At 38.6% G+C, this 16,292-nt stretch overlaps 1 protein-coding gene across 12 annotated transcripts in view; it reads left to right on the top strand.

The window, feature by feature from the left end:
* Window positions 1-16,292, top strand: part of GAB1 (GRB2 associated binding protein 1) — a 116,228-nt gene that overhangs the window by 88,998 nt on the left and 10,938 nt on the right. For 6 of the 12 annotated variants that reach the window (XM_074377952.1, XM_074377958.1, XM_074377974.1 and 3 more), the window contains 6 exons: window positions 2,634-3,307; window positions 4,454-4,539; window positions 4,723-5,026; window positions 12,715-12,804; window positions 14,503-14,596; window positions 15,673-15,796. In XM_074377952.1, the coding sequence (XP_074234053.1) occupies window positions 2,634-3,307; window positions 4,454-4,539; window positions 4,723-5,026; window positions 12,715-12,804; window positions 14,503-14,596; window positions 15,673-15,796 (1,372 nt within the window). The remainder of the gene's footprint in view (window positions 1-2,633; window positions 3,308-4,453; window positions 4,540-4,722; window positions 5,027-12,714; window positions 12,805-14,502; window positions 14,597-15,672; window positions 15,797-16,292) is intronic. The other 6 variants (XM_074377998.1, XM_074378003.1, XM_074378004.1 and 3 more) reach the window with 3 other exon arrangements.

The following is a 16,292-nucleotide window of genomic DNA, read 5'->3' as shown; positions in this document are numbered from 1 at the left end:
GAGCCACAGTTATTTTTCCATATCAATTTTTCAAAAGCCAACAGCCAAGTAACAGTTTTCAGTACGTTTTCTTTTTATATAGTGTCTTTCGTGGATCTCATTGGTATCACAGTTTTCCTGCTGTAGTAGAAATTATGATGTGGATCATTGCTCAGATATATTTTGTATCTATGTTTTGCGGAAGCGACAGTTAAGTAGCAAATATTTATGAAGTACCCACTATGTGCCCACTGTTTTGTGGGTGCTATGAAGGTACAAATTAATTACGTAAGATACAGCCCCCTCCGATGCAGTCTCCTTGAGAGTTTATAAGTAAAGCTTGTGAAGAAGTCAAAACATTCAAGCATTAGGTATCTAGGGATGAAGGCAAGATATGAGCATTGCCTTGCAAACTCTTGTTCATTGTGCAAGACTCGGCTCAGACATCTGCTCCTCTGGAAGACATTCCCCCAAATTCCCAGGCCGGATTAAATGCTCTCTGGATTTTCATAGCACCCTGGTTGTGCCTCTATATCTCCGCTTTATCACAGAATTGGAAATAGCTTGATAATTATATTTATTCTCCACCAACCCATAAGCTGATGTCAAGGCCAGGGAACTCAGTACTCATTGTACTTCTAGCTTCTCTTAACTTCATATTAGAATTAAATCAAGTACAAATTTCAGAATATGTGTGAGAAGTTCCTAGGAAGAATACTGCGAATGGTTTTGAAATGGAGGGTGAGCGGTCTCACAGGAGGAGTAGGATTTGAACCACACCTGGCTGGTGAGAGAAAAGGAGACTGTCATTAATAATTTATGTCCAAATAGCTTGAGGGGCAGGGGAGGTGAGAACGAGAGTGACGGGAGGAGAGGCTGCCGGGAGAAAAGGTTTCCACTTGGGGAGTGGTAGGACCTAAGATAGGAAGGTGGAACCAGGTTTTGACTGCCTCAGTGCCAGGTGGCATCGTTTGTGGGCTTTTTGTAGGTCCCACAGCCTGGAGGGACTCTCAACAGGATTTTCTCTGACTACGTGAGTGATATGAAATCATATTTTGAAAACAATGATCTTCCAGCAGTACTGGCTACATGGCTGGTACCCAGGATAGATCGGAAGAGGGAGAAACGAGAGGAAAGAAGTTCTCTGAGGAGGGGTCAGTGGTCTAGATCTCAGCAGAGACATGGACCCGAACTTGGGGTGGTGATGGTGGGAACAAAGCAGGATAGTAGGTACTTGGTTAGGAAAAAGGACTCTGTGCCCAAGGGATGGTAGAGATCAAAGCGAATGAATCAAAGCCGAATTGGGTTTAGAGTGTAGAGAACCTACGTTAAAGGCATTTCTTTTCATGGCAAGTCAGAGAGGGCAATCAGTTTGAGAAGTAAATTAAATTTGGTGCACAGGAGCAAGGTAATACTGGGATAATCAAGTAGAAATATATTTGAACGGTTTGAAAATACGGGACTCGGAGTTTCATGAGAAGATAGGAGTTTTCAGCTTTCAGTAGAAGGTGAAGTTATGAGAAAGAAGGAGTTTTTAATGGGTTTTTTTAAATGATTTTTTTAAAGACTCACAGGACTGATTTCTGTTAGCCATTTCCAGGTGGAGAGACAGGAAGAAGGAGTCAGTCAATGAAACAAGGACATAGTCAGTGAGGGAGAAGGAAAATCAGGGCATTGACATCGCAGTGAGGGTTCTCTGGTACTAGAAGGGGAGAGGTCCAGGGAAGAAATGCAGTTACACGGTGCCAGATGTTACCAAGAAATCAGAGAGATATGCCCTTAAAAAAACTATCACAAGTTATTATTTTTTTAATATTGAGTTTAAGGTCCTCCAGGGCTTTGGACAACATACGTAGGTAGTTAAGCTATCTTGTTTAGCATTAAGGAAGGATGCTTGTTTTGGTATTGGTAGCTTTGTTTTGCATTATTCCCAAATTTTGTGATACCACAACATACAGAGACTGAAAATGTACCAAAGCGTGAAATTTACTGTAATGAGATTTCTCGAAGTTCATTCTTATTTGGAGTTGGCTAACTCTGTGGCTTGGATTTTGATCCTCTTTATAGTACTGGCTAAATATTTGTTAAAGAAAATTAGTAGAAAGGAAGGTATGCAAAACCTGTCATGTTGCCACCTCCTTGGAGATTACGTTGAATTTATTCAGTACCAAGTAATCATTAGACTTTTTGTTTTACAGAACAGTAAATTTGCGCAGGTGGGCAAAAGAGCAGTGGACCAACTGTTGGCCTGGGGTTTTGCATGCTCTTCAGAGGAAGTGCTTTCCTTGTGTCTGTGCCTGAATCATTTAACCTTTCTCCGAGTTTGGTACCTTTCTAATTCCAGTGCTTCAGGGATTGTGGTTTTATGTGTGGATTTACTAGGTGGGGTTGGGGGTGTGGGCAGGTACAGGACAGGAATTAGTGAGAACGCTTTCGGTTTTGTGGTGGCGGTTTTGTTACCTGGCATATAATCATAAAAAACTAAGGAATATCCGTGCTTTAAATCAGATGGATCACACACACACACACACACACGCACACAATCTAATGAAAAAGCCATGGATTTTGATTGCTAAGCTCCAAATATATCTATGCAAACGCAGGCTTATGTCCTCACCATGTTTTATCTTCTGTCATTAACTATTTTTATCTAGAACACACACTGATTCTGCCAAATCCACCTCTTCTGAGACAGACTGCAATGATAACGTCCCTTCTCATAAAAACCCTGCTTCCTCCCAGAGCAAACACGGAGTGAATGGCTTTTTTCAGCAGCAGATGATGTATGACTCGCCACCGTCTCGCGCTGCATCTGTTTCTGTCGACTCCAGCCTTTATTACCTGCCCAGGAGTTACTCCCACGACGTTTTACCAAAGGTGTCTCCATCAAGTACCGAAGCCGATGGAGAACTCTATGTTTTTAATACCCCCTCGGGGACCTCCAATGTAGAGACCCAGCTGAGGCACGTATCTATAAGTTATGACATTCCTCCAACACCTGGTAATACTTATCAGATCCCACGAACATTTCCCGAAGGAACCTTGGGGCAGACGTCAAAGCTGGACACTATTCCAGATATTCCTCCACCTCGGCCACCGAAACCACACCCGGCTCATGACCGCTCTCCCGTGGAAGCGTGTAGCATCACACGCGCAGCCTCGGACACTGACGGTAGTTACTGTGTCCCTACGGCAGGGATGCCACCGTCACGTAGTAATACCATTTCCACTGTGGATTTGAACAAATTGCGAAAAGGTCAGCTCCAGTTGGCTTCTGCCGTGTTAGAGGTTAACGATCGAGCAGCCGTTGGTCCAAATATTTGTTCTTGTAAGCATAGCGTGACGTGAAATGATAATCCCTTTTCTCTGCAGTTCTGCAGTTGCCCATTCACTTAGCAAAGATGTCAGAGTCCCACAGAAGTGTGGTTGTGCATGCAGCGTGTGTCCGTGTGCGTGTTCTGCTGGAAGGGAGAAGGGGATGGATTTATTCATCCCTGAAAAAGTGTGGCCTTAGGAATACCTTCCTGCCTCAGGAAGTGTGCACCCCCCTCTCTCACTTTCTCTCTCCTGGGTGGGCAGACCCGATGGGACAGAGGAGCAGGAAGTAGACCAGCCACAAGGCCTCTCCCAGGCATACCCTTCCCTGTATTTGTGTCCCGTTATGACCGCTTCTCTGTCACATCTGCTGGGCTCCGTTTCCTTCCTTCTAGATTAGCAGTTTTTACGTTACATCTACCAGCTGATATGCCACTCCAATCAAGTCATTCTGCTTTTTGTTTGTTTGGTTTTATTTATATTTAAAGCTCTGAATCTTCTCTTCCCAGACCCCTAGCCACTTTACTTATTCCTAGAGCCTTCACCATCTCCTAGAGCCAACCAAAAGTTGCAGACCTTGAGAGGAGAAAAATTGAGTTTGGGTTATACTCTGAGGTTCTTAAAGTCCTAAAACTAAAAAGCCAAAGTTTACAATGCACATACCCTAAAAACTTCTGTATTTTGTGTTCGAGTTATCCGGCTGTTTTAAAGAAGGTAAAGATTTAATGTGTTGTGAATAGGACTTATATCAACACTTATTTAGCTATTCATTACCAGTTTCTAATTTCTTGAAGTGGCTGTAATGTATGTTATAGTGGTTATAAGTTAGTGAGATGCAAATTAGACCCAAGGGTGCAAAAGATGAAAAAACGGAAGTATTTCTTTTCTCCATCTTTAGATAACCATTTCATCCCAGGCTTAGCTATTTACTCATTGTCATAATCAAATACTGGTACTGGTTAGCATAAGAGGAAATGTCTGCATTTTCTAGTGCTTCAATGTGTTAATGAGAGATATTATTCTGTGAGCATCCTTTTAAAAATCTGTGTATGTGCATGTGTGCATATATGAAAAGACAGAGAGAGAGAATGTTATTCCTGATTACCTTGAGAACTGGTAAAGTTGGGAGGAAATGTTGACAGTTTATTCTCTGTTTTAGATGCTAGTTCTCAAGATTGCTATGATATTCCACGAACATTTCCAAGTGACAGATCTAGTTCACTTGAAGGCTTCCATAACCACTTTGTAAGTATAATTGACCTTAACATCATCAAGTGTGTTTCACTGTCAGAATCCTCACACTTAGCGCTCTGAGACTAAAATGAGATCCTGGAATAAAAGTCCCTTCAGCCCCATGTGAATAAGACAACCATGTTTTCCTGTTGACAATAGTTTTCGTTTATTGAAAGAAATATATGTGTGTTTTAGAAAATCAAAAACGTATTGACGGTGGGAAGCGTCTCAAGTGAAGAACTGGATGAAAATTACGTCCCCATGAATCCCAACTCTCCTCCACGGCAACATTCCAGCAGCTTCACAGAACCAATTCAGGAAGCAAATTATGTGCCAATGACTCCAGGGACATTTGACTTTTCTTCATTTGGAATGCAAGTTCCTCCTCCTGCTCACATGGGCTTCAGGTCCAGCCCAAAGACCCCTCCCAGGAGACCAGTTCCTGTTGCAGACTGTGAACCACCTCCCGTGGATCGGAACCTCAAGCCAGACAGAAAAGGTATGGGGGTTGTGGCATGGTAAAAGGGTCAGGGGCTGCCAGTTTAGATCTGCATTTAACTCTCGTTAAATCCAAAACAGAATCGGCACTAGAAATTGGGAAGTATTTTCTATTACCTTAGTTAACAACTTGTTTAAGTAAAATAGTATCGCTACTTAGAGATTATTAATTATTATGTCATATGTTGATGCCCTGGTGAGATTTTTCAGTCTCCTATCTCTAGAGCAGAGGTTACCAACTAACATATTCCCAAGAATTGGTGAGCGACAGGAGATAATTAGGAGGAACTGGAATGCCCTTGCCCCATCCAAATGGGGTAACTACTGCCTGGCTACAGTCCTTTGTGGACTTGTGAAAATAACGTGGGCCCCTAGAGGAAAACTCTTCTGATTATCAAAAGAAGTCAAAAATACAGAGTTTTATATGTATGGCCTTTTGATTTTTAAGTTCTGCCAGCTAATTTAGTTATTTAAAACAAAGCAAAGCATTGTAGACCATACCAAACACTTTTACAAGCCAAATATGGCCTTTGGCTGTTATTTTGTAACCTCTTCTCCAGAGTGTGTGATGTCAAATCAGACTCGAGATTATTAATGCACTTGACATGGTTCTTTAAGAGCAGTAAGGTTTGCTTGGATTCTCTTCCCATTCTGTCTGTATAACAACTTCTCAAAAATGATTCTGCCTTTGCTGGGGTATAAATAAATGCTTCTAGTCTATTCTTTCATGCTGGCCTTCATTAGGTACCATTAAATTCTAAGGTAGCATGGTTCATTAAGAACTCAGTGTAAAAGAAAATTTTCAGCCGAATTGGTAATATGGACCCAAGTTTTCAAAATTTGGGTTTGAGTGGTTAAAACCCGGACAGCCAGCTGTGTGGTAGCATGCTGTGAGTGTGGTTTAATCTCGACAACCAAATTAGTTAATATATTGGCTGTGGGATGCGTGGCACAATTTCCGGGGAATTCAGCACATTTGAAAGATCTCATGTGCTAGATGTAGCTTTTTTTTTAAAGCATGTAATGTTTGTGTAAATTTCTCATTAACCTGCTGGGATCATTTCTATTAATCCTAATTAAGTTCCTGTTGTAGGGGACAGTGACAGAGACTCACTCTTAAGAAAATGAGTTTTGTTTTGTTTTACTTTTAAGTAAGTAAGTGAAAAGAGAACGTTATTGGGAACTGAGGTGCTCCTCTGGGGCTGTCACTTTGTCCGGCTCACTCTGCTTCTGTCCTCTGGGAAGTCTTTGATTCTACTTGGTTCAGTCTTACCTTCTCCCCTTCTTTTCTGTTTCTTTTCCTCCGTATCCTCTACTTGACATGGTTTCTGCTTTCAGAGAGCGGTGGCCTCCAGCGCCCCACTGTGGCTTAGATCCCACCTCCTGGCTGCTTTTTATGGGTCCTCGCAGCTTCCATACCTACTGCGGACCGCCTCATTCATCATCTGCTCACTTCAGATTGGTCAGAGAGACTTTGATTGGTCTCATGTGTCTTGCCACACCAGGCCGCGTCATGGACGGTGGGCCAGCCCATCGACGGGCTGTCGTTGGGTCACACACTCCCTTCTGGTCCCACAGCTGGAAAGATGGTTGCATGTCACACCACTGGCCACCCAGGTGGCCCCGGCAGCAGGGCCCTGATCAGGGTTGGTTATTTCAGAAAGGGTGTGAGCATCCCAGGCTTTTCCATTGATCACGTTTCCTCTCGTTTCTCTTTATCCTCATTTGTTTTTAAATCTATTTAGGCCTCATTAGTCATTTTTTCGTTTGCATACAGTATGCCAAAGTATGTTTGGACATGTGTGGATTTATCATAGAGCCCCCAGGTTGTGGGAGGGTTAAGATTCAAGTGTCCTGAACTCTGTGAAACATTGAAATCTTCATTTTAATGCTAAACGATTCTTCTCTTATTTTCCCATAATGAGTACATTAGCAGCAGATCACTGGTTTTTAACACAAAACATAACAGTTTTCTATCTGGATGTCCCACATGAGTATGGAGGTGGTCTGGTCTGGGTGAGGCACGAAGCTCTGAGTCCCTCCAGCTTTGCTCCCTTGCCTGCTACTTCTTTCCATCAGGCTCTGCAGAACACAGTTTGAAAATTCCCAGTGTAGTTCACTGTGAACGGTTCCATGTGGTAAGCACAATGCAGAATCAGAAAAGAGCCCTATTTATATGTTAGAAAAGTTTTGGGATCATAATGATATGCTTTTAGTATCATCTAGGTCTGACAGAGTTCATATGCCCCGTATTACAATATATATTATCTTATGTCTATATCATAATATGGCATGTATACTACAGGTTATATGTATTGCATATATATATATAATTATACCTCCCTATGACTATAGTGAAAGTATATATATTCTAGTACATGAGAGATTAATTGTCCTCATCCTCTAAACCAACCTAAGGTGACTTTACTGTAGAACAGAGGAAAGTAGTTTCCTTGGTTACTTTTGGAGATTCTCCTCAGTCTTTTAAAAACTAACTGAACTGTTGAAAGACAATTCTGAGCTCATGGGCCAGATTACTGGTTTTGTATCTCTGTTTAGATACAAAAAGAACTGAGAAAGTACCCAGAATAAAATACCTCCATAGTTTTGGACAAAATCAAGAATAGGTTTAGCAAAATAGTAAAGAGTTTACTAGTCATAGTAATTTTTTTTAAAATTTTTGTTTTTCTTTAGTACTACTCTACTTTTTAAAATAAATATGATACAATAAAGGAGGCTTGAATAGGGCAGGATATAGCTCAAGCGGTAGAGCGCATGCTTAACATGCACGAGGTCTTGGGTTCAATCCCCAGTACCTCCATTAAAATAAATAAATAAATAACCTAATTACCACCCCCCAAAAAAACTGAAAAAAAAAAAAAAAAAGAAGAAAGGAGGCTTGAGAAAGTTCTTAATAGTACAGTACAAACTCACTTTAAGAAGTTACAGCTATTCAAGAAAAACAAATTATAAAACCCAAATTCAGATCCTAGCGGAAAGTTTACCCTTAAAAAATTAATCTGTAAAAATAGACGTCTTATTTGGTCATGAAATTCTTCTTATGCATAGCATCTGATGAGTCTGTTTTAATTTCAAATCTTGTGACATCAGATACATGACTCAATCTATTATTCTAGTGTCTCTTATTAACTAAACCTCATAATAAGCAAACCTAGTTCTGTAATATATGGCTTGATTAGTTTCAAAATGCAGTGTAACTAGTTCAACACCCAGTATAACCGGTTTCTGTGATTGTCTTCTTTGGAAGGGTCTACAGTAAACGAGTGACATTCTAGTCTTGTTTATACCCCCAATTATAGATGTCAGCTGCTGCAGTTACTAGTACAGATGAGTTTTTCAAATACTTTCGAGTAATTGAAGCTGCAGAAATACACAGATGTTTTGAACACTTACATTGAACGTATTTTTATGGACCATTTACCCATTGCCCAACAGTGGTGGCTATATTTTAACCCATACTACGACTGTCACAACAGTATTTGTTCTGAACCAAGTTTTGTGAATATTCGTATAGGGGAAAAACATAATTTACATGTGTTGTATTAAATATTAGGAAAGCAAATGAGTCATTGCAAGTGCAGGACAAATTCTGTTCTGATTGCTTTAATGGAAGAGTACTTTTGTAAAGTTTGGGAAATTTCTTTAAGATATGGTGCCTTCTGTAAAAATAAGTCCTTATAGATATCTACCAGATTTAATCCCTGCACTTAACTAGGCCCGTTCAGTCTGTTTCTAACATGATAGAACAGCTGTTCAAGCCTCAAATATGCTGCCTTTATATTTTGTTTGGCCTCATCCATTCATGGCTTTCTACGGTAGTTCTGACCATCAGCTATTGTACTGGGTTTTAAAGGGCAGTGCAAGGTTCCTTCTGGTGCTTTTGTACATCAGTTTGGTTAAAGCATCTTCAGGTCTGGATCTTCCCTTTGGTGTAAGAAGCACCCAGAAGACCACTCTAGGAATTTCCCTTGGTGGATCTCAGTGATATCTTTATATCTTGGCTCTGAACATTTTTTCAAGAGCTCTTCTAAAGCAGTGTTTTGGATGTGACTAAAAATTAACATGCTTTTTTAAAAATTACTTTTATACTATAATAAATGTTGGGAAGATGGAAAAGTGATACCAGTAAATGTAACTAGATTTTAATAAACAAGTATTAACGTCAGGTTTTTGGTTTGGTGTTACAGTTTAAAGGAAATGAGTCCAGGGTGCATTTTTATAGGATAGCGTCTACATGCAGGGTTTTGTTTTTTTCCTAAGTATTCCTGCACTTCCAATATAACTATCATGATTATAGCCCCCTTTGTACAGTGAGACCATTAAAATAAGTGTAAAGGTTTTTCAGCGTGCTACCTTGATTACTTCTTGGAATTAGCAGAGGATAATGTTGTGACTTACTTTTCTTCTTTCTTGATTTTTGAGGTGCCTACTGGAAATAATAACGTCATCTGTGAAACTTCAGATGAGTAACTAATTTAGGCCAACTTAAACCTATAGTGATAGAGGAAATAAATTTTCCACTTTGAGTTGAATATTTGTAAGTAGTACTTGTTAAAATAATACTTAACAGCATATGGACTTTTCGAAAAGGACAGCATCTGCTTTTTGAAGCATGAGCTCGTAACTGCCTTGACCATATTTGGAATGATCAACTTTTGAAACAACATTCAGTGCCTTTTTTTTTTTCTCTCTCTCTTCAAAGACAAACAAAAAAGTATGACATCAGTCAGCTTAAACACCACCAGCTTTAAGAGAACTGCAGTTCACCCAAACTGGCTGCAGTGCCTGTCAGTTATAGGATGTACCCTCTGATAGGTCTTGAGTTTCAAAACACAAAGAAGAAAACGTAGCTTCCCTGAAGAAGCTCACTATTGAGTGGAAGAGGTAGAAAAGTAAACACATTATCATAATTAGCATGGAAGGGGCTGTGGCTGAGGTAAGCTCTTGGCACTGTTCACTAACTCCTCTGTCTGAGAGGATGAGTGGCAATTAAGTGATGGTGGAGGATCTCCTGGTCAGAATAAGCAGCATACTCTAGTTCTTTTGAAAAGGGGGGCAGATGGGACTGTGGCTCCATCTTGGGTGGGAGGGAGGAAAGTATGAAAGCAGGAACCAATGCCAAATGCCTCGCAGGTGTCTGATCCTGGGCGAGTTGTAATCCATGCTAATGAGTTTGGGCTTTATTCTGAACACACTGTTAAAGGGCTCATACAGGCAGACAACATAATCAGGTTGGCCCCCCTAGAAAGCTCATTCTAAGATTTAAGGATACTATAGGAAGAAAATTGTATCCTTTCATGTAAAATGTTCTAAAACCACACTTTTGCCCAGCATCTTCCTCAAAGAGTGCTTTGCCCTGTTTTCCAAATCCAGGGTTCTTGAAGCCTTGCTTTAGAGCGGATCAGACGGAAAGGCATAACAAAAGTCCCTTTCCTGGCTCTCAGTTGCTCCTTCAACTTGGGTACTTACAGTGATGTTTACAAGTTTTGAGGGCACTTGGAGGAGAGGTAGATGTCATTTAGCCAGACAGTGTGAATTCATCACTTTTAGAAAAACAAACCAGGTAAGTGAAGTGCACATTAAAAGAGGAAGAATGGATTTCAGGCTTGCAGGTTTTTAACTTTTCTTGGAGGAATAAAAACAAATTATTGTCATTATAAATAGAAAGTAAAATTGATAATAGAGAGATTGGAGAGAAAGTGGAATCTAGAATAACTTCTCTGAAAGATCTGCTATGGCAACTGGAGGTATAAGAAACAAAGCAGGTCTGTGGTGGGTTGAAAAAGATAAATTCTGTTTTGAACATGTGGTATGAACGCATGCAGAACATCCCTGTCAGGTGGTTTTGTAGACATGCAGATAAGGATCTCAGGGGAGAGATCCTGAACCCAAGGTTAAGATGGACCAAGTTGTGCTCCACATTAGGGAGCACACGATCCAGAGACTGACAGTCCGGGGTGAGAATGTTTTAACCCATGAGGGTTAAAGTACAATGAGCATTTCACCGGTAGTCAGTGCCCTTTGCTAAATGAGATGCGTCCTGTTGCCTTCTTTGTCCAAACCTCATCTAGCGAAAGCCCACTTGTAACTGCCTTGGATCTAAAAAGCTGAGGCGTGAAAGAGATACTCTGTTGACTATCAGAGTTTGATCAGTATCTCCAGAGCTGGTTCATTTTTGCCTTTAGTATTCTTATTTTTTACTCTTTGTTTTCACACTTTTCTTAAGCAGTCAAAGAAACATTCAAGTATTTGACTCCAGGCAGTAGAAAAGAAGTACTTACACCTTGAACTTTTTCTCCTTTCTCTCCTCATAAATAATACTGAGCTATTAAAGTATCACTTCCATTTCTGTCTGGAACATAAATGTCAAATTGAGCTTGGGAGGATATAAAGAATAAATGTAAAGAATAAGGAAACAAAGCTACCAAAGCAGCATTTTCATGTTGTGACTTTTGTCCTAAAATCAGCTTTAAAACTTTGCCTGGAGTAGAAACTACATGCAAATTTTATAATTACACTGTAAAAAATTTCACTTAACACAGTATATTTCTGGGAAGAAAATCAAGGAGTACCCTGGAGAGTACTTGAGAGGATTAGAGAAGTTTCATGTTTTCTTAAGCTAAAAAAATCGCATCTTAAAAAACATGTAGATTTCTAAATATCAGCAAAAATCAGTGAGCTCTAATTCTGTCATCTAGTAGATGTCGACTCAACTTTGTAAATGCCAAAAAAAAAAAAAAAAAAAAAAGAGAGAGAGAGAATTTGGTGCCATTGAGAATAGAGTAGTTTAACTTCCTGATTGAAATGATGTTGCTACTCCAGCATCCAGGCTTCCAGTGGGAAAAAGTATGAGAAAACTGCTGAGTGTTAAACCTGTGCTTTTCATAAGGCTTTTTAGCAGTACTTGTACGGGGCAGAGATTAAATGAAAATAATAATAATAATAATAATAATAATAATAATAATAATAATAATAATAATAATAGCAGCTGAATTTATGCTTTCAGATACTTAAAGCTGGATAATCAGCAGTTCCAGAATCCAGACATCTAATCCTTGCAAAATGGTGTCACTGGGCAACCACTGAGTATCCAGGGGAAACAAATGCTGGTCTTGGTTTTGACCTTGGATTAGGAGACGTGGTCGAATAGTTTCTCTGGAAGGGCTTTGGCCTAGAGGTGAAGGAGTAGTCAGACTGAAGTTTTTAAAACACTTCTGTCAAGTTAAGGAAGCAGACCTTGGTACTTTCTTATGAGACGCCAAACTTCAAAGAAAAGATGTCCTTGAGATCTGACCCAGGGGTTTCATAATTTTTTATTTGATCCAATTTTCTATGGCATGTTAGAAGAATAACTAACATGACACGTTTTTCCTCCCTTCCTCCAAATACAGATAACAACTAACCAGGCAATTATGCCACTAAAACCCTACCATCTTTTATAATACTTTGCTTATTACATGGTTGCATGCAGCTTCCTGGTTCCCTTGGTACTGAGCATGAATGATATGTGTAACAAGACTGAAATTGTCTCCACAAACAAACTTCTGTTTATGCTTTTGAGATCTAACATTTCTGCTCAGGGCTCTGTTGCTTTTTTTTTACAGAATCCATTTTTTTCCCCATTAAAAAATAACACTATATTAAGAGAGTCTTCTTTTTACCAATTAGGTCAAAGTCCTAAAATTTTAAGACCCAAACCCCATGGTTTAGAGCGAACTGATTCACAAACCATAGGTGACTTTGCTACAAGAAGAAAGGGTATGTACTTTAGCACCGCATGCTGGATGGGGTGTTGGGAATTTATTTATTCTGTGATTTTTTTTTTAAAGTAAAGGAGACAAGTCTTACGTACCATTGCTGTTGTAAATAAGCTTCCCAGCACGTAATTTCTAAAGTGAATGCTTTCCATAATACACAATAAATCTTGTCATGCCATTAACAGCAGCATGTTAAATATTTGATAATATATGATATTCAGTCTTGTCCTTTTGTATTATTCTTTTAACCTTTTAGACATCAATACAGTGTTTTCTTTAAACTTGTGAGCTGCTTGTGAGTTCCAGTTGTCTCCTGTATTTATAGATAATGCATGTACTCTGTTCTGGGACAGAATATAAAATCATTTCAGTGGATTAATTACTTTATGCCATTACTTAGAATTTGGCAGCTGAATTGCTATTAGCCTTTGGGTTTCAAAAAAGTAAAAACATAAGAGTTCAAGAAATACTTTCGGTTAGCTCAATACTCTGTACATGTCCATTTTAAGTGGATAGATGGGCAAAATTATTTTAAGTCGAACTTAAATCAGTGTGGTCTTCAGAAAATCACATTGAGTTTTTTTTGTATTTGAGTTGACAGAAATACTTAGTCATAAGCCCCAAGGATTCTACATAGTCCTTGAAAATGGCTACGTATTTTATAGTTTGAAGGTAATTATAACATAGTTGATTAAAAGTACACATATATGGACAAAGGCTAGAAGGATACCTGGAAAAATGAAAATTTTTTCTTTAGAGTGTCGATGAAATGTAACTAAAATATTCACCTAATATATTTAAATAGTCTCCTAAAATATAGTGAATATTAACAAACAATATTGTTTTAGTTCTTTTGCCCATTTCATTAATTTCTAAAAACCGTTTGAATGTTGACTTTAAGGGCCAAGAGCTCTTGGTATACACTAGAAGAGTAACTGTCTATTGCTGTAATGCATTAGGTGAGCAAAGACCACTTATAAATAGATGCTAGTAAGAATATTCAATTTATTAAATTATATTATTGGTTAAATTAAGCTAAAAATTTGAGGTAATTATTTGATTAAGGCCTTTTCTCAGAGCTAAGTTTGAGTAGAGAGATACAATTTTTGCTTTGTTCTATTTGTTTCTGGACTAGACATGAATTAACTTAAGATTTGGTCATTAATTCTTTTCTCAGTTTTTGGTTTTAGCAAAGCTTTGTGTTTATTTCTAAACATCATTTTATATGTATTGTTGTATTACTCATGCTTCTGTGTTAATGATTAGGAACGTATTTACATAGAAAATTAAATCACTGTGTTTGAGGATAAAATTAGTGAAAAAATAAAATAAGGAAATAATGAATAGTATAAATCAAATAACTGAAGGAACTGGGTCACATTACTCTTTCTTATTCTCATTTAGTTTATATCCATAAAATAGCTACTTAAATTAAAAAGCAGCAAGCTGTAATAAAAAGCTTTATTTAGACTTTGAGTCAGCAGTCATGAAACATTATCTGATTTAGCTTTTGCCACTCATTTTTTTAGCTGTGTGACCTTAGAAAAACCATATAACATCCGTGAACTTCTTTTCACATGGGAAACTAGCTGGTCTTAGGTGTGCTGTGGCTCTAATGTGTAACTAGAAATAGAGAGGATCTTGTTTTGGTTTTCAAATGTCTGTCTACTAAAATCTCTTTTTCTCTCTCTCATTGCAGCCAAGCCAGCACCTTTAGAAATAAAACCTTTGCCAGAATGGGAAGAGTTACAAGCCCCAGTGAGATCTCCTATCACTAGGAGTTTTGCTCGAGAGTAAGTCTTTATCAAATTCGTAGTTTGATTGTTCATGATAATGGAAAATATCTAGAACAGTGGTCCCCGAGGGTGGTCTGGGGAAGCCCCCCTCTTTGGGGTCCTGTGAAGGCAAAACTATTTTCACTGAGATACTAAGCTCATTTGCCTTTTTCACTCTCCTCTCGTGAGTGTACGCTGGAGTTTTCCAGAGGTGGCCTGAAATTTGATAACATCATTGTGACACCTAATGGAGTGTGTCTTTGTGTTGTAAATGCTTTTCTATTGTTTATCACATGTTAGATCCCAGTAGCTATCACCCATGTAAACAAAAGTGCCTCGGGCTTCCCAGTAGTTTCTAAGAGTGTAAAAGTTTCCTGAGTCTAGAAATTTCTGAGACCTGCTACTCTAGAAAACTTGGTAGTTTCTCGTGGGGATTATTTAATCAAGGTTCATTTAAATGTATATGGGGAAATGAAAAGAATGTACACAGTTCCAAAGCTGTGTTCAGCGAGTTCATATTTTGTATGTGGAATATATAAATAGGGATAAAATAGGAATTCTTAACTCTTTTTATATCTGTGACTTTCTACTTAACCCCCACATCATCAGCAATACCTTTTTTGTTGTTCTGCACAAGGTAATTTGATGCTCGAAAATACCCTTTTACAGAAGCAGATTCATAGATACAGAGACCAAACTAGTGATTACCAGTTGGGGAGAAAGCAGAGGGCAATATAGAGGTGGAGGAGTGGGGGGTACAAACTATTGGGTGTAAGATAGGCTCAAGGATGTATCCTACAACATGGGGAATATAGCCAATATTTCCTAATAACTGTAAATGGAAACTAACCTTTCAAAATTATATCAAACATTGAAAATGTTAAAGAAAAAAAGAAAATATCCCTTTACAAATAGCTATAAATACACATTGTGCATTTGAATGTGTGCGATTAATTGTAATAAATGTGTACAGTGTATGACTATAAGCTTGAATATTTCTCAAAGAATGTACACTATCACTGACTTGTATTTGGGAAGTGAACTAGTGAATCTTGGTCACGGTGTATGTGTGTGATGGCCATCTCTGTGACTAGCTCCTCCAGGTTTCCCATGTCTCCACGGCCGGATTCAGTGCACAGCACGACTTCAAGCAGTGACTCGCACGACAGTGAAGAGAATTACGTTCCCATGAACCCAAACCTGTCCAGTGAAGACTCGGTGAGTGGAGTTTGCCTTTAACCTCTCTTCCTGAGCCACTCTTCTGAATCACTCCTGCTAGACCTTTCTTCCAAACTGTACACCTTACCCTTCTGTCTTTTTTTTTATTTACTTAAAAGAATAAAATACAACTTTGTAAAAATGCTTTTTAAAAATAGTATCATAAAGTGTAAAAGCAATAAAGGGTCAAAATGTAGTATACATATCTATAAAGCAGAAATTAGTTAAAATCATAGAAGTGTTACAGTTTTTTTTCTTTTAAGATGTACTTGAGTTTTGAAACTTTGCAAGAAAATATTTTATACTCAAGCATTTTATAATCCATTTCTCCAGGCCCTATGTCAGAGTTCTCTTAGGGTGACATAATCTTATACCAAAGGTCTTTCATAATCTTTCAAAAATACATCCTTAGGTAAGGCTTAAAGATCAAAGACCTGTTAAAACCTGATTTACTTCAGTCTTGCTGTAACTACTGGAAGGCACAAGAATTCTATAA

The sequence above is a fragment of the Camelus bactrianus genome, chromosome 2, assembly GCF_048773025.1.
Source record: "Camelus bactrianus isolate YW-2024 breed Bactrian camel chromosome 2, ASM4877302v1, whole genome shotgun sequence".
Classification (NCBI taxonomy): Eukaryota; Metazoa; Chordata; class Mammalia; order Artiodactyla; family Camelidae; genus Camelus; species Camelus bactrianus.
The sequence above is the reverse complement of the archived record's forward strand: the minus strand, read 5'-3'. Positions and strand labels throughout refer to the sequence as shown.